At 35.6% G+C, this 22,624-nt stretch overlaps 1 protein-coding gene across 1 annotated transcript in view; it reads right to left on the reverse strand.

Annotated features, from left to right (window-relative positions):
* AOPEP (aminopeptidase O (putative)) overlaps window positions 1–22,624 on the reverse strand; it is a 236,328-nt gene that overhangs the window by 109,313 nt on the left and 104,391 nt on the right. Inside the window, exons 10-12 of the mRNA XM_081941620.1 lie at window positions 16,867–16,974; window positions 11,238–11,281; window positions 3,787–3,847 (exon numbers count right to left, since the gene is read on the reverse strand). Coding sequence (XP_081797746.1) covers window positions 3,787–3,847; window positions 11,238–11,281; window positions 16,867–16,974 — 213 coding nt within the window. The remainder of the gene's footprint in view (window positions 1–3,786; window positions 3,848–11,237; window positions 11,282–16,866; window positions 16,975–22,624) is intronic.

Below are 22,624 nucleotides of genomic sequence, written 5' to 3' on the forward strand. Positions count from 1 at the left end.
AGTGTTTGATGTGTTAAGTAAGCCCGGATTTCCGGTTCCGGCGGCGGCGGCGACGGGCAGCTTTTTGCCCGCTCCGGCTCCCCGGTGGGCTTCCCCACTCCTTGGGGGGCACAGGACACCCCGCAGAGGGGTCCTGCCGGAGGGGCGGCATCGCGGAGGTCTCCTGCAGCGGCGGCAGCCGGCGGGGGCTCTCTCGCGCGCCCAAGGCACCGGGGAGCAAGCTCGGAGGGCGCATCGCGTTTCCACGCCTCGCGCCTCGCTACAAGCCGACTGGAGAATGCTACAATTGAAGGAAGCAGCTGCGGTGTGGTGAGGTTGCCTCTCTCTTCATCCCTTACTTTGCATGAAGATTTGATTCAGCTTTTAAAACTTTAAAACAACTTTCGGAGCATTTTGGAGGTGCGGCTGGAGGGAGGGGGGTTTTCCCCCCCCCCTTGGACAAGCGGCAAGAAACAATTTTGCTCTCAGCCCCCGGGGAAGGAGGAGGGGGGAGAGCCAACGAATGAAGCCTCACTTAGGCTGAGATGATTTTCTTTTCAATTTAATTTTACATATTACAATGATTTGAGGACTTTTGGAACTTTTTAAAACTTTGTTACGCCTCTGTGCCCAAAACTGGCAGGGCAAGATGGCACACTTCCGTTGTCTTTATGAACTCTGAAACCTGACTCCACCTTTAAAATTCAGGCTTCCGGTCTTTGTCTCCGTGTCTCCCAGAGGAACCTCTTGTGGATTGGTATTTTTTTAACCTTCTAGGGGAAATTTTCTATCTATTGCCAGACTTATTGGAGAGATTCTCTTCTGCCTGGTTATTCTGCTCCCGGATTCACCTGGCTACCCTTCTTTTCTAATTGCTTACTTCATATTTGGACTGAACTTTTAACGTTATAAAGGATGGCATCTAAAAGACCCCCTCCTGGAAAACCTGGCTTTGCCACTTCTGCTCCAACATCCGCAACATCCAGTCCAGCCACACAGTCAAAGATAACAGAACTGATGCAACATAAGACTACAGAGATGGACTTTCAACAAATGCTTCAACAAATTCTACAGGGCCAGGAGGAAATCAAGAAACAGTTAAGGGAAATGAAAGATGAAATTAAAGAAAATCAAGCCCAAATATATAAGAACTCACAAAGACTGAATCTTGTGGAAGGGGAGGTGGAGGAGGTGAGGGGGGTGGTGGAAGCTGTGCAGAAAGGGAACAAAGATCTTGACATCCAACAGATGAAATTAGAATTTGAGAGAATGTCCTATTATCTTAGATTTCAAAATGTTATAGAAGAAGATGGGGAAAATATAAGGGACATCATGACAAACATTCTGGCTGACTATACACACAAAGAAAAACAACAGATGGGGTGGGATATAGATCTGGTTTATAGAGTGAACTCAGCTTATGCTAGAACACACAATTTACCCAGGGAGGTTCACATTAAATTCCTTAGAAAAACCACAAGAGATGAAATTCTGGGTGTACAAAGGGGGCAAGCATTGACATATCATGATATGGAGATAACCATTCTGAAGCAGATCCCTAAGAAGATTAGAGAAAAAAGAAAAAATTATTCGCAATTAGCGAATAAATTATACCAGAAAGGGGTGTGGTTTAGATGGTTGATGCCTGAAGGTATGCTGATATTCTGGGAGGAGACAAGAATTAGAATTAATTCACCCATAGAGGCGCAGGCCTTTATGGAAAAAAATAAAACACTCCTAGAGAAACCACCAGACACTACAACGGACACGCAGGACACGGGAGGGGCCAGAGCTCTGCCAGTGGAGGGAGATGGGGCAATAGCAAGAAGACTCAGATCACAGAAATAAATATGAAAATCATATTATTATAAATTGACCGAAAGTGAAAATGGAATTATATTTGGATTTTATATTGTAATGTTTAATTTGATTGAATTTAATAATAGAACTAATATGCTGATTATAATCAATTATATACTAATGCATTATATATAAATGTACGCTATGGGTATGGAGGGAGGGGGGCCTCACACACTTTGCAACTGCCAAAATTTGTATACCTGTCCATTTACCCTTTTCCCTATAAATTTTGAAAAACCAAAAAAAAAAAAAAAAAAAAAAAAAAAAAAAAAAAAAAGTAAGCCCGGAGTTTGTGCATAGTTTTACCTTATTCATTACCTTGGGTGGGGTTATACTAAACAGATGACTAAAGAAAAATGTATCTTGACCATGGAAAGCTTTGTTCAGCAATAGAGAATTATAGTTCAAACAAATCATAGATGTCATCGGTCTTGAAATGTTTAAAAACAGACAGGAACAATAGCGAAAATTGGAACGCCTAATTTTACACAAAGATAGACATGGCCACATCATTACTTAGTAATTTCTTAATAGGTTCTTTCGTCGTCTAAAATCAGCTGTTTCTAAAGTCGTCGTGTCATTTAAACTCAGCCTGGAGTTGCTGACATTAAATCATTATTAACTTAGTAGAAGGTGAAAAACTCTCCAGTCCTGTGGTGAGTCACCTCTTAAGCTGCTGTACATCCTGAACTGATAAACAGCAAAATCAACAGCACAGTGCAATTGACCTCATTTAACCCAGACTCAACAAGTTTCAAGAAAATGCTCTCCTACAATCTTTTTCTCTACACAAATGTCCTTTTTTCAGAATACATATATAATGTAACACACTGGAAACATCTAACTACGTTCCAGTTAAAAGCCATGGGGTTGTAGCTATAGGGAGGGCACATTCTTTTATAAAGCCCAATTTCCTGAAAAACCCTTCACAAGGAATTTGAAGAATATTTAATGGCCTCTCCTATCCCGACTCTTTTGAGCACAGCAGTGTTGTATTCCATTTATCTGAACTGCTCTGAGTGGGCATGACAGGAAAATAACTGAAATGGATAGATAAAAACATTTGCTCTTTCAGATTTATAAGATAGGGAATGGAAAACTGATTCTATGACTCACTGCTGGATTAATCTATACTTGGTTTCTGCCAATTTTGCCTGGGCTAGCCAAATAGACTGGCCATTACAGAGATTGAAGGTCAACATTCCAGGGAGATCAAATTTTGGATGTCTGGAGAATATGTATGCAATCTACAGAAGGATATCTGAAGGATAATGATGTGTTTTTAAATGTACTTGTCGTCTCTAGCATTTACAGATAACTGGACACAGCAATTAAATATTTGAATCATAGACAGAATGTGCAATTGCTATATATGTTACTGGGAGGATAGTTTCTTTACTGCCACTGTTTATCCTGGATTGGTATCATTTTGTATTCCTCTGTGAAGGATATCACTCCTTTAGAAATTAAATAAATATTTAATTTTTCAGAAAACATTCTGTTCCTAGCATAACTGCAACAGGTGTGAAACCTTATAAATCAATCCCACTCAACATTAAAAGGTTGATAAATAAAAGTAATTTAAGGCAGTGTTTTACTTCATCCACAATAATGCAAGAAACAAACTTCCATTTAAAAAATGCAAAGTGTCAGTAAAATTCCTTAATAATACAATTTCCAATGAACAGTATCCTTTGTATTAAAGTGAGGTTTAAGAGATTTTTCCCTCTTGGCAACATCTCTTTGAGGGAAATAGGAAATGGAATCTGCAATTGATAAAAGTTGATTCTCATAGGTGTATTTTATAAAAACATAAACTGGACATCATTAAAACTTAGATTTTATTCATGCCGTACAGTATCTATTATAGAAGGAAAAATAATTTGAGCAACATGTTCAACAGATTCATACACAGGATTCTATTAAAAAAAACACATTTCCATTTACCTTAGGTATTCCTGAGCAGTCAAGCCACTTCTGGAAAATGTTTTCAATCGTCAGACCATACCTTCCAAAGAAATAAAAAAATAATCATATACTGTGTGTGTGTGGTGTGTGTGTGTGTGTGTGTATGTGTGTGTTTGTGTGTGTGTGTGTGTGTAATCCTTGGGTTATGTTAAAAGTTATGTGAGGTCCTCTTTTAACAACCCATGTTGCCCTTGCTTAACAACAGATGTCAGAATTTTTGTTGCTTAGCAAATTGGTCACTTGATGTCACCTAGTATGACCATGTCATGCTCTGTTGCTTAGCGATAGTAAATCCAGTCCCAGTTGCCATCATAACCTAAGAAGTGCTTGGGAGTGTGTCTCTGTGTGTGAGACACACATCTATCTTCCCTTACACACAGACACACATGATAAAAAACAGATTAGTTGCATTTACTCTTAAGAGCTTATTAATTTTTCCATGTTTGTAATTTCTTCGTACTTTCCTACTAAAGCAGATAATGAATGGAAAATTCTAGTTATTTAAAATTCCCTAATACGAGTTTTCATATGCTGCTCCTACATACATTCATATATGTTCATCTATTAAACACATTACTATATATAAATTGGCATCCTTTCTTTCTGAATTCAAAGAGAGCACCTAAGGCATAGCTGTTCTTCTAACACTGGAGGAAGACGTGCTATAATTGAAGAGGTGAACCTGGCATGATTTCCTATATTTTCTCCATAATTTTAATATGTATTTCGGGGTGGGTTCCTGCCAGTTCTAACCTCTTCTATAAAAGATGTTCCACAAATCTAGTGCCATTTAGAACCGGTTCCAGCTCCCTCCCCCGCCCGTCCGCATATCATCAGATGAAGAGCGAGAGGAGGAATTCTGGGAGTTGAAGTCCACAAATCTTAAAGCTGTCAAGTTTGAACACCCCTGGGGGTTTTTTCCTAAAGTGTTAGGGGTGCAAGGGTCTTGTAACTTAACAGCTTTAAGACTTGCGTGCTTCAAATGCCAGAGTTTCTGAGCCAACATTTTGGTTGCTAAGCAAGAGCGTTGTTAAGTGAGTTTCACCACATTTTACAAGTTGGCCATGCCCACTCGGTCACATGGCCAGCAAACCACTCCCACCCGGTCACATGGCCAGCAAGCCACTCCCACAAAGTAGGCCACAGCTACACAAGAGGTTCTAAAAAAATTTGAAACTCACTACTGATGTATTTGCTTTATTACAAATGGTTTTATTGATTGTTTTTGAAGGATTCTTTTTTTTAAATGATATTTTGCTTTTTGTCAGCCACTCAGAGCTTTGAGGACTAAGCAGTATACAAATAAAATGAAACAAAACGAAACAAGACAAAACAAAAGGTAATTACAGGGACCAAGACAAAGCAGTTAACCTATAAAAATAAAAATATAAAACAACTCAACTGTGTATCTGTCTTAAAGATGGTTCAGCAGACCAAACACCTTAAACTCCCCATAAATCTTAGTTTAGATAATAAGACAAGCTAAAATCAAAAGGCATTTGGTGGAATGTCAAATTTAACAACAAAAGCAGTACTCAGTGGGATCTGATCCCTGCCTCTTTCAGTCCAGCAGTCTGTTCTCATCAACCAACTACACAAGGAATCCACTGGTTTCCCAGCAGATACACTGCCATCAAAACTAATAGCCATTGATCCCCATGACTGCGATGAATTGATCCAAACCCCCTCCCTTTTATTTTTGAGCCAAAGCAGGTGGGCTCTAAATTTGTTTACAAATTCAGCATTTTCCCACACACTTATTTTTTCCATTAGTCTGATGCAACAAGACGACAAGACTTTGGAGAAATAGTTAAACCTTTGTAAAATTTTGCCAGCGAAACATCATTCTTTACGAAATAATCTAGTCTACTAACCTCACTCTGCATATTTAGATAGAATATGTCATTGTAATTGGTTGAAAATTATCAAAATAGGTTTCAGCAATATTTTATCATTTAGTAGTGTGATAGGATGATATATCATTGCACTCACCCTAATCTATATGCTAATAAAACTACTGAATTATGTTTGTTTGTTCGTACCCTTCAATTGAGTGAAACAGAGCATTATAGGACAATATATTTTTTTAGCCAATAAACCTGAAATGGGCTACAGGATGCATTCAAAATCTAGGACCCATAATTCCCGTGGGATTGAAATTTGTCAAAAGTTGTGCCACAGCACTGCTGCAGCCAGCTGCAGTCAATGGTCACCATTTTCAGAACTCTCTGCCAACTTCCTATAAGAGAAATCAATGGGGAAGCTGACAGGTATTTGCTCCTGTTCCCACCGCTTTTTTGCCCACTTGGGTCATTTTGTTTCTTTGTTTAGATAAAGAAATAACTCTGAGATGATGACCCAATGGGTCATGGGCTGCCTAATATACTTTAAAGCCCAAAACAGAACCGCATACAATACATAAATACAGCGTTCTATTTCCATCTTGAAAGATAATAAGTACAGTATTTCCACTGTAAACAGAATTCAACATTCGTTCGTTTGGCAATGAATTATTACCAGTATATAAGAATTATTATATAATAATAATTATATTTAAATGAAAGTACATGACAACAGAGGTGTATACAGGTAGTTCTCGACCTCTGACCACAGTTGAACCCCAAATTTCTGATCCTTGTTAAGTGAATTTTGCTCCATTTTACAATCTTCCTTGCCATAGTTGTTAAGTGAATCTGGCTTCCCCATTGACTTTGCTTGTTAGAAGGTCGCAAAAGGTGATCACATGACCCTGGGACACTGCAACCGTCATAAATATGAGCCAGTTACCAAGTGTCTGAATTTTTATCATGGGGATGCTGCAGTGGTCATAAGTGTGAAAAACAAGTCACTTTTTTGCCATTCTAGCTTTGAACAGTCACTAAATGAATGGGTCTAAGTCAAGGACTATCTGTAATCTGAACCACTGACCTAACCATTTCCAAAAGATGCATTTTTTAATGTGACAAGAAAAATGTAATTCATGGAAAATAATCCTATTGATCAGATGCAATTAACTACATTTAACTTAATTTATATTTTTCATTCAATTACATTGCATTTTGTTTTAGTCCTGGTCTTGCTCATTCTTTGTCTGGGCCTATCCTCTTTATCAAAATGTAGCATCCATTATTAAAAAGCCAAATGCTGCTCGTAGGAGCAATATCCTGCACCATTAATACAGAGGATTGTCCAAATTTATGCTGGGATCCAGGACTTAAGGTATTTCAATAAAATTAGTAGGATAACTACTACATAATTTATAAAGTAGGATCGCTTCATTACTTTGTTATGGAATGAGTGTTACGTTACTGCTATTCATAGCAAATTTTGAACTAGCTCCCTCTGAGCTAGTTTCACAGCATATCGATTTTTAAGGCTTTTGTACACAACAGGCACATAACTTGAAAACTGTCTTTTAAAATCAGGATCAAAACAATGGCATCTTAGAAATTTAGGCTCAAGTCCGATATGTTTATTATGGAAAGCAGATGTGATTATGAATCAAATGCTATCTCATGCCATTAAAATTGTGCTGCTTAAAAGGTTAATAATAATAATAATAAATTTGGATTTATTAGCTGCTCCCTTTCCAGACAGGACTCACGGCAACCCCCAACCCTAAGCTAATACACTGTACAAATTGCACAGAAAGACATTGTTTTTAAATCTAATAGAAAGTTGAGTAACTAATATTATCCGTTGTCTATTTGATTTCTTTTTCATCATGTTTCAGGCCGTTCTATTCATTTTGGTTGCCATTTCTTATTGTCTCATCCATTTGGTGATCTTCAGTTACATTCACTTTTCCAAGTCTGCCCTGATTAAATTGGAGAATTAGTCTGCCTTCTGAGACCGCAGCCTTGGAATTTTCCATTCAGATGGAATGGTCCTTTCTGGTATTGTACAACTTCCTTAAAGCAACATTTCATTTGGACTGGACGAAGAATCCAAATTTTCTCAGTAATTTAAATAAGGGCTGACATTCTCTAAACATTACCAATTCCCCTTTCTCTGTTCCCCAGATTGTAACTTTTACAGCTTCCTTGTGTTAGCTATGCAGCATTTGCCCACTTACTTAAGGGTCAGGCATATTAACTCTCAGAAAGCTCGGACAAATGGCCATTTAAAAATTAACCAGACCGCATCGTCTCAGATCTCCATTGCTTCAGCTTTAGACTGAATAGTTTTCATGTGATTACTTTTAGAACCTTTTAACCCTACATTATTATGTCCTGAAGGTTTATATTTATCTGCATAACAAATATAAGCCAATGCCTTTATCAGTTCCAAGAATCTGTAGGGTTAGGGACAACTGCTTAATTTATGTCTTCCTTTAATTTTTTTATTTGAAAAAAACCAATTTGATCTTTTTATGAATAATAGAAAAATATTTGTTTTACAACATTTTCAAACTCTAGATATATAAATCAATATTAGAATATTTCATGTCAAATAAAGACATAAAATTTATGTATTTCCACATTAAAGGTCCTCACAACATAAAAGTATTATTGTGGACTAGACGTTACACTAGTACAAAATAGAAAACTATTACTGGGAAACACAATGTTAAACTACGTATTTTGGAAAACAAGTTTGGCAAAAGTTTATATATCTACTGCGAAGTGTTTCAAAAAGATCACAAATGACTGCTTAAAATAAGAACTGGGAATGGCTGGCATGAAGAAAAACACATTTCAAAGCTATAATGTTAGAGCAAGTGAATACATATGTTGGTTGAATCCCAAAAATGTTGCTTATGCTTGCATAAGGAGCATTTTGTGTTTCATTTAATCAAGAGACACTTCCATCATAACTTAAAGTGCTTCTAAAGTATCATTTGATATCAAAAGAAAACTCTTGTGTGATAAAACAAGTATTTTTATGATGGGGAAAAGTAATAGAACAACGTCTAAACTTCTTTCAGGTCAAAGAAATATTAACACACTGCATTTTACAAATACAAAGCTCAATTCTTTTCTTAACTTTGTGTTAATAATTAAAACTTATACTGTAATTAGTGGAAAAAACATAATTGCCAGACATTAAATGTAGATGAGAGCATACTTTATATAAATATGATCTATTATTTTTGGCACTACATTTTATCTTCTCATTATTCATAATTCTGGCAGCATACTATATGTCTGGCCATAAAATAAATAGAACTGAAATCTTGCCTTTCTTTCTGAAGGAAAAAGAAACCCACTACTTTTACTGGAATATTCTTGGCCTATTCTTAAGCAGCCATAAGCTTCCTAGTTTTGTAAAATTTTAATTGATAAAATTTAGAAAAGAGAAAGAGAGTTAAGTTTATACAGAGATTCTAAGTACAACTGACTGAAACAAATAATTTTCACCAAGAAAACATACATACATATATATATATATATATATATATATATATATATATATATATATATATATATATATATGTGTGTGTGTATATATGTATATATGTATATATGTATATATGTATATATGTATATATGTATATATGTATATATGTATATATGTATATATGTATATATGTATATATGTATATATGTATATATGTATATATGTATATATGTATATATGTATATATGTATATATGTATATATGTATATATGTATATATGTATATATGTATATATGTATATATGTATATATGTATATATGTATGTATTAGTGTTACAACCCCTGGTATGCCTAAATATGGGAGGAAGGTCACTACTCCCTCTTTCTGTCCTTCGGCTTCATCACAGAAGACCATGCAGGCAGAAAACCATATTTTTATTTTTAATGTTGCCTTTTATATTTGTGTTATATTTGTACTGATAAATAAATAAAGGGAGACTAGTATAGATCTATTTCGAGCTAATTAGCTCTCATCAGCTAGCCATACCCTTACTGGGACTTGATCCCGGGCTGTAAATATCTTAGGCAGGAGTGTTAGCCACTAAGCCACGGGGTCACTTCCTTATCAGTTGAGTGTAACACTAATACATACCTATTTCCCTGGCTCAACTGATAAGGAAGTGACCCCGTGGCTTAGTGGCTAACACTCCTGCCTAAGATATTTACAGCCCGGGATCAAGTCCCAGTAAGGGTATGGCTAGCTGATGAGAGCTAATTAGCTCGAAATAGATCTATACTAGTCTCCCTTTATTTATTTATCAGTACAAATATAACACAAATATAAAAGGCAACATTAAAAATAAAAATATGGTTTTCTGCCTGCATGGTCTTCTGTGATGAAGCCGAAGGACAGAAAGAGGGAGTAGTGACCTTCCTCCCATATTTAGGCATACCAGGGGTTGTAACACTAATACATATATATATATATATATATATATATATATATATATATATATATATATATATATATATATATATATATATATATATACATACATACATACATACATACATACATACATACATACATACATACATATATATATATATATATATATAATGTTTTCTTGGTGAAAATTATTTGTTTCAGTCAGTTGTACTTAGAATCTCTGTATAAACTTAACTCTCTTTCTCTTTTCTAAATTTTATATAAGCAATATATATATATAATATTATATTATATATATAAGCAAAAAAGCCAAATCCATTAAAAACTTCCACAATACTGTTCCAGCACCTCATTAATGGAAATAAAACTGATACCATAATTGAGCACAATGTGTTTACACACTGCAATTTACTGTACAAAAACCAAGCCATACAAATGCTCTTTTAATACAAAGTAAATGGCAAAGTTTTGCAACTAAAGACAGAAAAATCAGAGGGCAGACACTGAAAACAAAGCAAGGCAAAATAAAGGGGGGGGGGGGAACTATCCCAAGTGCTAGTTGGGAAAAAAAATACGTGGAAGCCCAATAGGCTCCAGGAAATTATTTTGTCAAGAATATTAATGACCTTCAACCAAAATATTTTACCAGGTAACCAGATCACTCTTGACAAAGGAATTTTTTTTGTAATGCATGGGGCTTTAACGGGTTTTTTTTGTACTGGAGTTTAGGACACTCTTCTCCCTTTTTAAGTTTTTGGAAATGAAAAGATAGAGCTGATCACAAAAACAACCTACTCGTGTATGCCAGTGAGATCATTTATTTCAGTTGAATTTAGAACTGTTTTTGAATTCAAAAACCTAAACTCTGATCCCATGGTGGGACCCGACACTCCTTTCTATGGTTTTCCTTTCCATGTATTTTTCTTCTCTTATAATAAAAGATATAGCACCTTATAATTTAACAAGTTGCTATGAAACACTCCAATTCATATCATTCATAACTATGGTACCAGCTTCTTAGTGTTTTAGGCATATAAGATTATCTAAAGATATTTGCTGCAGAGATCCAACATTCCTGAAAAATTTACACACAAGGTTTTCATAAATAAAATATCTGAATCATGATGTTTAGATTCACCTACCCTTTTAACTGGGGGAACTCTTCTAATAAAAAAAGAAGAAATTCCTGGATAAAAATAATAAAATACTGTTATTGTTAAAAGCAAGCACTCATAGCAACATTTTATAACTATTCATTTGACATTGAGTATTCATAAAAGGTAAATATGCTTATGAAATTCTAAGACACATATAATAAAAGCAGATAAAGAAATGTCAAGTTTTAACATGTATCTTCCTAAAATACAAGGGCAGTACATTATATTTTCATCATTTTCATAATCAATTTAATTTAATCACCAAATACTACAGTACACTGAATAGGGCAATAAAAGAGAAGATTAAATGTAAATAAAGCTACTCGTATTTCCCTGAAAATAAGACCAGTTCTTATATTAATTTTTGCTCCAAAAGATGCATTAGGGCTTATTTTCCAGTTAGGGCATATTTTCAGGGGAAATGGTACTAAATGTTTTTATTTGGCTGATAAACTTAACTGGGGCTTATTTTTGGGTAGGGCTTATATTATGAGCATCCTGAAAAATCATGTTAGGGCTTATCTTCTGGTTGGGTCTTATTTTTGGGAAAAGAGAGTATATGTTTGGCTACAATGCCATATGTTTCTCTGTTTATGTATAAATTAAAGTTAGTTATATTTTTATATGTGACATTTAATTGCCTGTTTGTGATCTTTAGATATAAACTTGCATAGCACTTATATGGTAATTTCAATATCATCCAAAGACAAGTGGACAATATCCATAGGCCCAGGATAAATCCAACAATTGTGGAAATATGAATAAAAATATTACAAAGAGACAAAAATATCCCATTACAAAGTGTACACATGCTCAGAGCAAGGCAATGGTGATTGAAAAAGGGAAGAAATGAGAGAAAGGGTGGAAAGAGTTGGATATCCTACAGAAATAAAAAAAAACACCCTTGCAGAACTACATTCCACAGGATAACACAAGACAATGGAAGATTCCATTGTATTATGTAAGTTCTATTTCAGAAGTTGAAGAGTTAATATTTTAACAAGAGAAAATAAGCTGGCTATTGAGATACTTAAATTGTGTAACCTGGTTACAAATGGCATATTTTTCGCTTTCATAATACAAAATACAGAAATGCAGTTGAGGATTCCATTATACCGGGGTAGAGCTTCCCTGATTATTTTTATTATTAAGAAAAGCATGCTTCTGTCTGCGCAGTTCTTTGTATCTGTAGCCTAACTGTGTCTTTGGTTATGTGAAGATGTCGCATTACTTTAGAATGCAGTACAACATTTTCCAAGCTGGATTATTATTCCACTGTATTATCATTAGTTTTAAATGTGTTGATCCATTTTGAAGTACATCAAACAGATACTGCTGTTAAAGATATAAATAATGTAAATGTTTTATGTCTGTAAAATCAATCTACACAACTGCACAAGATAGTTACATGAATTCTCAATTCACATTTTTATGCCCAAGATACACTAGTATATTCAGGATTTTTTTTTGACAGACTGTTGGAAAAACCAAAAACTGGAATACAATCAGAAGCTCTCCAAATTAACAACATAATTTAAAATGAAATACAAATGCAATTATATCATAGAGTATTTTTTTTCCTGGTGCAATTTTTAATTATTGAAAAACGTATTTTTAAAAAGGGATATGGATATATATATATATATATATATATATATATATATATATATATATATATATATATATATATATATATATATATATATATATATATATATATATATATATATATATATATATATATATATATATATATATATATATATATATATATATATATATATATATATATATATATATATATATATATATATATTATGTGGCTAGTTTCAGAATCCTAATATGTTTTGGGCTTATAAATATGTCTTCTGAAATAACATTATAAAAACTCCGTGCTGCTAGAAAAGTACTTTATATGAGCACACAAACTGGTTTTTAAAGTATTAAAACATGATAAAACATGTATTTTAAACACGCTAGGCATGAATTAGCTAATATACACATTTAGCAGCTCAATGTTACATTTATTTCTTTATTTGACCAGATGTTATAATGAACATATTAAACTCAGCAAAGGTATTCATTTTTCATCACCAAACTAAACGTCAGCCTTAATTACACAAGTGGAATCAGCACTTCAAATTCATTTCTATTTATTTATAGTTACCAGCACTCCATCTATAACACAAATTTCATCAAAAAATATTATTCAGTGGATTTTCTAGTAGAAACCAGAATGAACTCATTTTTTAAAAAAAAAAATCCCTTTCTAAAGTTCCAGACTTACTTTCTACTCAACTAAAATAAACAAAACTACTATTAAAAATATAACTGAGCTTGCAGTCAAAATGAAAGGAGAAAAGCAAACTGATTAATGCTTCACATGTGAAGTCATTTCCTTGCACCTGTGGCTCAAATCTAGGAAAAATACTACAAATCCTGCTAGAAACAAGACTAGTATTCAGAATGCGACAATTCTTTATTCTTTAGTTATTATACTGTCGTCTTCATGCTCTTAACTGGTAGGAATTAAACCCAACGTTTTTAAACACTAAAACATTGCAATACTTTTATTTATTCATATTTGCTTAACAATCGTACTCCTATTTAGATATGAACCCTGTGACTTGCAGAAGATTTCAGATAATTCTTCCTGCTTTGTAGTGCAAAGAACGAATGTATTCAAATCTAATTGCCAGTCACTGAAAATCCTGACACAGATTCCTGCCGACTTATTTGTATAGGCATAGTGCACTTTAACTAAAAAATAAAACAAAAACAAACTTGTCCATTTGTATGATGTAACTGCCCCACCCTTTGCAGTGCCTAGCTGCCAAAAATAGTATTATTAAAAGTGCTGCCGGGGTCCATAAAATGGTTACCTGCCCCTGATCTCATCTTGCAACAAAAGTGAACATTTCTCAGGGTGAATGAAAAACTTGCACTGTCTCCAGTGCACAGAGACAGATCCATTGCATGCTCACAAAAATCTAAGTCTGTGTTAAACATAACGTCTTAAAACACGTTGAATCAACATACTTAACCTGCAACCTTTTGGAGTACAACTAGATGAGTATTAGGATGGAAGATAGGGAAATATTGTTTTTCTCACTCTTAGGAGATTTTGTTCCATTGTTTGTTGTCACATGAACATGTGGGATCTGGAACTTCAAAACTGTATGTCACAAGTCCAATTTCCTTATTAGGGAGAATGCCGAATTGCAGAATCTTGAGTAAGAAAATATTCTTACCACATCTAAATAACTAAAAAGTAAATTATTTGATATTAGCTTTAAAATCTAATTTGTAAACATTTGCCTCTAGGATAAGAGCAAGAATGAAATGTTTCATATGGTGAGAGAGCAGCTGGGGAATTTATAAACCAGATTTCACAGCAGGCTGCTAGGCAAAAAGAAAAGGACCAGCAGATTAGCATCTCCATTGTAACATGATCTTACTACAATGACTAATAGCCTTATGAACTGAGATCCTCCAATGTTTTGAAATATTTATGCAATTTGCTAACCAAATTGATTTAATATCAGGCTAGCAGAGCTAAGTGAAACAAATTGAAATCTCTTACCTCTTCAATACTGTTCACATAGCAGAAATAATGCATGGTGTTAGCTGGTATATAGTTAGATTGCAGTACTACACTTTTCTCATTTGCAATTGAATCTTATTTGGCAACGTATAAGCACATTTAACTGTCCAAGATGTACTGTTAAGAAAATATATTTATGGCTGAGGCATAAAATAAACTAAGCATTATTGTCACTATAATGTTGAACAAGCCATGTTCAGAAACATTGCTGGGTAATTCCAGAGAAGGCTTTTATTATGCAATCATTGTAAGTTTCGAGTGATAATGTGTACTTTGATTTGTAGGTCTCCAATTCTTTTCTCTTGGGAAAGAAAAAATCTAGTAACAAGTAGAAGGATAAAATAACTGCATATAGTGGAAGTCTTGGTGCTCTATGAGCTTGGTTATTCACTGGCAGACATTCCATTATCCAACTAGATAACACCATCAATGCTAATAAGCATGGGGTTTGCTACCTGTTTATAGGGATAGTCCTTGACTTACTTTATTTAAGTCAAGGACTTACTTTAGGGACTTCATTTAGTGACTGTTTGAAGATACAATGGTACAAAGTCAATGGGTTCACTTAACAACGTGTTATTAATTTAACAATTGCAGTGATTCATTTAACAACAAATGGCAAGTAAGGTCGTAAAGTGGGGCATAGCTCACTTAATAACTGCCTTGCTTAGCGACAAAAATTTGGGGCTCAATTGTGGTCATAAGTCAAGGACTACCTGTACGCAGTTTCTTGTCCTACCAGCTTTGGTGGGGGTGTAGATTCCTCCTTGGTGGTTCCTTGATTAAGGTATTGTTTTCCGTCTGATTGTCTGTCTGGCACTGATCCCTGCTTATCTAAATGTAGGATGCTGGAGCTATGTGTTTCAATCTTTTTGTTTTCTTTCCTAAATTTTTGTTGTCTTTTTTAAATGGTGCGTAAATGTGGTTTACAGATAGCCTCAGTTATTCACTGCCTTGTTTAGCAATTGCTGGAAATCACGAACATGTAAAAGAAAAACAGCCCCCGCAATCAGTCCTTACATTTACAGCCGTTGGAGCATTTTATGGTCAGGTAATCATCATTTCTGAGCTTCAGTGGCTTCCAAGAAGCAGAATTAATTAAGAAAAAGTGGAAGTGAAAATGCAATTTGCAGTCATGTGATATCTCATTTAATGATCCCGGTGACCCATTTAACGAAAATGTGGAAGCGACATTGCAATTCCAGAATGGTTACATGACTTTTCTCTTAATGATTGTGGTGCTTAGCACAGCAATTGTTGATCCCAATTGGGTGTCAGTAAGTGAGGACTGCTTGTTATGTGTCTATTGGCTGATTTGTCTGAATGGCAGCATTTCTTTCTAGTATTCGTTAATATTTTTGGATTTGGCTTGGTCCGCATACTGCTTTTGAGAAGTAGTTATAATCCTTTCATTTGGTAGCTACATTTCTATATGTACACAATACTATCAAAATAGTTATTAGTTTGACTAGCCATAATTTTAAGCTATATTATTGATTATATAAGAAAGGTTCAAACACACGAGAGGGTCATCCTATATGTCCTATTCCCAAACATCAAATTAAAGAAAATACCTTTTCGAAAATACTCTTGTCTTATATTTCTGATTGACTGTTAAATCCTAATTTCAATCACTGTGTCTTTTAAAAAAATGTTTTCATCTTCGCAATTTCCCATTTATTGTTGCCAATTTTGGACCCGTGTTTTAGCATCTCCATAACCATTCTATTTCAGTATCATAATATACTGTATATAACAGCAAGAACATGGGAGATACAAACTGAAATTCCAAAATTTATACCTTAGTCTATTTCCATGAATGGCATAAGAGATTAGTTAGCTATTATAGTAAGAGCTTTCCAAATTTTGGCATATAATTTTAATGTTTTTATAAACTGAAGTCTCATGCTGCTTACCCTGCTCTCTTTGAATAATGCTATCTCTGAAGATCACATACATACTATTTAATTTTTCTGACATGCCTTCAGCAAGAAAAAAGTGCAGAAATACCTGAGAGAGTATTAGTTGTCCATGGAATGCTTGGACATATTTTCTTAAAAAAGCAAAATATGCAACTTCTCCAATTTTTTCAGTGAAAGTCCGAAGCAAGAAATAACCCTAGAACAAACCAAGACAGGACAGTTCTCAGTTTCAGATCTGCTCTGAAGTTAGCAAAATGACTAACAAAATGTCAGCATACAGTCATTATCTTACATGGTATTTACCTGGACCTCATCTGGCCAATAAATTATGGCAATGGAAACTTACACCCTATCATTTCTGATTTTTTTATTTTCTTATTTTTTGGGGGTTTTGGGCTGCTTATTGCTAATTGGTTAACAAAAATAATCAGTGAAATATTTCTAAATTATTATTATCAAGAGAAGTTAGATAATTATGCAGGTTAAGGTAAAAGGTAAAGGTTCCCCTTGCACATATATGCTAGTCGTTCCTGACTCTAGGGGGCGGTGCTCAACTCCGTTTCAAAGCCGAAGAGCCAACACTGTCCAAAGACATCTCCGTGGTCATGTTGCCGGCATGACTAAACGCCAATGGTGCACGGAATGCTGTTATCTTCCTACCAAAGGTGGTTCCTATTTTTCTTTTTTATATATATATAATTTTTTTTTAAATTTTTAAACAAACACAAACAAACAGGACAAAAAACATAAAACCCTCTTCCATTACAAATTATAGAAAGTGTTTCAGTTGGTTACAAAATTTCTGTGCATCTCTTCCATAGTCATCACTTACAATTCATATCAAATCACCTTATTTTTAAGTCAAGTATATTTATATACATTACTATTATTGCACCTCAGCCTTCATTTGACTATAATTGTTTTTACATCCTTTTGTATAAAATAAATTTAAAGTAAAACTATATAATGGCAGTCCATTTGATCCTCCTAGTATCATCCAATAACATTACATCTTTAAAACTTTATAGAAATTGATTATATTTAATAACAAAGCTTTTAAGCCTCCTTTCCTAGTCTCCATTTGCTAGTCTCCATTTGCAGTTTATATAAAATTTTATATTATCAAACATATATATATATATATATATATATATATATATATATATATATATATATATATATATATATATATATATATGCATTATTATCATTATTAATCATTTAGTTGACTATAACTATTATCACTTCATTTTATACATAATACTCTAAATTTAATTAAATTTAACTTAATTTTTATTACAAGTTTTCATTACATCAACATGTATCTTTCCAGTAATAGTGCAATCTTATGTCTTTTGCCATTTGTAGCATTAACTTTCTGATTGCTTTCTTAGTAAGTCTTGTATGGACTTCTCTTCGCAACTCATGAACTATTGCTCATTTCGTATCTTATGAAAACTCGAAACCCTCCATCTGCTCCTTCCATCAGCTTGCCTTTGGTTATCACTGATTTTTCTCCTTACTTCCATCAATTTTTCTCTTTTCTTCTTCTGGGGTAGAGAAATCTGGGATAAATCTGGGATAGAGGCTATCTATCTCCCTTTTCCATATTCCATTCTTGCCATTTCCAACCACGCTCAGTTTACTGTCAGTATTAACAATTTTCTTGTCTCTTTGCTCATTTTCTTCTTCAATTTTTAGAACTCTGTCCTCCACTTTCTTCATTTGATAAACATCCTCAGTTTTTCCATCAAATTTTATTGTTATGTGTTCTATATTCTCCATTCTCTTCTCAATTTTCTCTATTACTAATATTTTTTAAATTTCAAACATAATCATTTGCAATGTTAAGATTTCTTTTTCATGTTGCGCCGATCTTTCAATTTGCAAACACTGCCACTATAGCATTCAGAGCTTTTTGTTAAATTTCAAACAAGTGTCAGGCCTGTAATTCTGTTCCTTTTAGGATCTTTGGCCTGCCACATAATTAAAACATATATATATTATGCTGTTTCATTGGTATAGTAGTTGGGAGGGGGGAATAGAAAGGAGTAGGATTTTGGAATGTATTGTTATGAATTTCTTAGAAGCTCAAGGTCGTCTTTTGTCTCCGCACCTCGACACCTGGCCGGAAGAAGAGGGGTGTACATGCCAGCGTGGAAGATGAAGATTGGACCATGTGATGAATTATGGGGTGTGGGGAAAAATGATGAACTTTTAACTGGGTGAATTCACCGGATGTACATTAGAGTTGAAATTCACCAGCTTAATGCCAACATGCCCGTCTTATTAAATTGGAGTTTTAAGGACTACTTTGCCTTGGACAATGATTTAATTCTGCATGATATTTGGAACGCTGACAACAAGTTCATTTATAATCTTATAAGTCAAGGCTTTGTCTTCACTCCAATCCAGCTGCTGTTAGAACTCCTGAAGAACACCTGTGTAAACAACCTGTGGGCTTTCTACTATCACTCTCAGCAAATGAGCTAAAAAGCCTTGAAATGTAAATCAAATGATCAAAGAGTAAAAAAAAATGTTTCCAAGCCTCCAGCCTCCAGCCTCTAAGTGGCAGTGTTACTTCTTTTCCTTCTGTTGTTACAACCCTCTTTATATTCCTCTTTATATCTTCCTTATATTCCAAACTTCCTTATATTCCAAACTTAAAGAAAAAAAATCTTAAATGAAGAGAAAAACAATCCAATCAAGCATTGTAAAAAAAAGAGGAAATTTTAATCCATAGGTATAAAAAGAATAAAAAGTAGAAGAAAAACTAATCCATTTAGTTTAAAAAATAGGGAACCTTTGTAAAAATTCCATCCATAAAAAGAAAAATTAAAAAAAACAACACACTAAGTTTAATGTGGCTTAATTTCGCCACTTACTCTCTTCTATCTTCAATTTTAAATTAGCTTTGATTTTTTTTAGGTAGTCTAATAATAAAATTTCCTCCGCAATCGACACACTTTCTCTTTTCGCTTTCCTTCCATTCCAGAGCTGTCCCAACTTCAGCAGCTTCAATGGCTGTGTTTCTGTCGTTGGCAAAAAGAGATTCTCCTGGATCAGTGGTCGGCAAGCCACGGCTCGCGAGCCACATGTGGCTCTTTACACATTTTAATGCGGCTCTTCTGTGTGCCGGGCGCCCGCTCCCCTCCCTCCTCTCGGGCACTTCAAAACAAGTGCCCCTTTCCCTTTTTTCTTTTCGACCCACAATGATTAGGGAGAATCCTGAAGTCGGGCGGGGACGAGAAGCGAGGAGGCAGAAAAAGAAACGGAGGCTAAGGAGCTTCCCCCCGCCCCCTCCCAGCAAAAATCTAACTGGGGAGCCGGGCGGGCAGTAGCAAATTAGCCGATCACGCCGCTTGGGCAGAAGCAAATTAACCGATCACATGGCGTGATCGGCTAATTTGCTACTGCCCGCCCGGCTCCCCGGTTAGATTTTTGCTGGGAGGGGGCGGGGGGGGAAGCTCCTTAGCCTCAGTTTCTTTTTCTCCCTCCTCGCTTCTTGGGGCTCCACCAATGGGGGAGCAAGGCCCGCCCAGCGCCAGGCTTTGGGCTAGCACAGAGGTCTGCAAAGTTGGCTGTTTTAAGACTGGTGGACTTCAATTCTCAGAATTCTGGGAGTTGAAGTCCACCAGTCTTAAGAGCCAATTTTGCAGATCCCTGGGCTAATATGATTGATGCCCTTGGTGGACTTCAATTCTCAGAATTCTGGGAGTTGAAGTCCACAAGTCTTCAAGCTGTCAGGTTTGAAGACCCCTTGGGGTTTTTTTCCTAAAGGGTTAGGGATGCAAGGATCTTGTAACTTGACAGTGTTAAGACTTGCGTGCTTCAAATGCCAGAGTTTATTGAAACTAAAAACAGTGTACCATCCTATGTATTAAAAATGTGGCTCTCAAAATAAATTTCAATCGTGGTTTTGGCGAGATTTGGCTCAGTTGAAAAAAAAGGTTGCCCACCACTGTCCTGGATCAATCAGGGACTTTGGGGTGTCCCTGATATCAGCAGGACATACTCTTTTCTGTCAATGTCTCTACGGGATAGTTTAGGTCCAAAAGGACCATCCAAGGCAAAAATATTGACTGCGATCTTGGAGCTCCAAGATCGCATGTCGTGTTGTCGCGACGTCAGCTCCTCCTCTCCCTATTTTTCTACTTGCATTTTTACATGCTTTCGAACTGCTAGGTTGGTAGAAGCTGGAAAAATAACGGGAGCTCACTCTGTTATGCAGCACTAGGGATTTGAACTGCTGAACTGTTGATCAACAAGCTAGCGTCTTAGCCATTGAGCCACCACGTCCCTAATTATGCAGGTAGTCCTTGGCTTATGATCACAATTGGGATCAGATTTCCGTTGCTAAATAAGGTGGTTGTTAAGTGAATCTGGCTTCCCTGTTGACACTGCCAGTCAGGAAGGTCATAAATTGCAATCACATGATCCTGGGATGCTGCAACCATCATAAATGCATATCAGTTGCCAAGTGCCCAAATTTTGATGACATCAAAATGTAACGCCGTGTCGAAGTAGCCTCTTTCAGTGATCTATAGAGACCACAGAAACGTTATCTAGAACTCTGTTTTCCGAGTAGTCGATCTTCTTGGTTGTTTCCAAGGATCACTGTACAGGAAATTGCAGGATTGCATTATGTATTGAATGGGATGGGTTTTTGCATGGCTGTATGATTCCATCCCACTCTCTAAGCTTTAGAAGAATTATGTAGGTACCGTGTTTCTCGAAGTATAAGATACACCTTTTTTCCCCAAAAAAGAGGGTGAAAATCTGGGTGTGTCTTATACAGTGAATACAGCATTTTTGGCCTCCTGAAACCCCACCCCCTTTGCAAAAAATGGACGTGCAGAGAAGTTGGGAGGCTTGCAAAGTGCTACTGGGGCTGGGGAGGGCAAAGATGAGCAAAAAATGGTCCATTTTTGCTCATTTTTAATCCCCCCAGCCCCCAGGACCACTCTACAAGCCTCCCAAAGCTCTGCATGCCCTCCTCCCCTTTTTTTTGCAAAAAAACAAGACGTGCAGAGGGTTTGGGAGGCCTGCAGAGTGCAAAAACTTTTTTTTATTTACCTCTTCAAAATCATGGTGTGTCTTGAGAGGGGTGTGGCCTGAATCTCAGCAACAGGACGTGTTCTCCGGGGGGCTCTCCAAAGAATTGTCAAATTTCCTGCTATGTTGAGGGATAATTAATCATAGCTGCCTTGCGGGGGGGGAGTAAAAGAGGGAGCACAAGTAGGTGTGGTTTGGGAATGCACAACTCCCCTAAAACACCTGCAAATTGCTATGCAATTGCTCCTGGACCTAAAGCAGGAAAGGCAGCCATTGTGAGTTTCCACGCTGAGCAGCTTGGAAAATCAATGATGTACTTCATCTGGGTGAGATAACAAGATTGCTTGAAAGTACAACATTCCTGTAATTAACCTTAACCTCCGGTTGAAAAAAATGTTTGTTGAAAAAAAGAGTGGCAGGAGATGGGGGGCGGCATTAGATATCTCTCCCACCCTCGGACCAGCAGTGGACAGACAGATGGAGCCATTAACAGAATAAAAGAAACAATAGATTTTGAGAACTGTTTAACTGTTGAAGGGCTAGAACACAAATTGGAATTTTGACTTTTACTTTACTCTTTACCTTTTACAGAATTTTATAGACTTTTACCTTGCACATTTGTTTTTCTAGTAATGCTAATAATTTTTGACAATCTGTTTTCAAGCAAAAGATAAAGATGATGAATTATTTGTTTGTACTGCCATCTAGTAGTAAATAAGAGCTGATTGGAAAAAAAACATTGCCTAAGGAAACAACCTTGAAGAAGGGCTGATAACATTGAACTGATGATA

Source organism: Natrix helvetica (genome assembly GCF_964273705.1).
Source record: "Natrix helvetica genome assembly, chromosome: 2".
NCBI lineage: Eukaryota > Metazoa > Chordata > Lepidosauria > Squamata > Natricidae > Natrix > Natrix helvetica.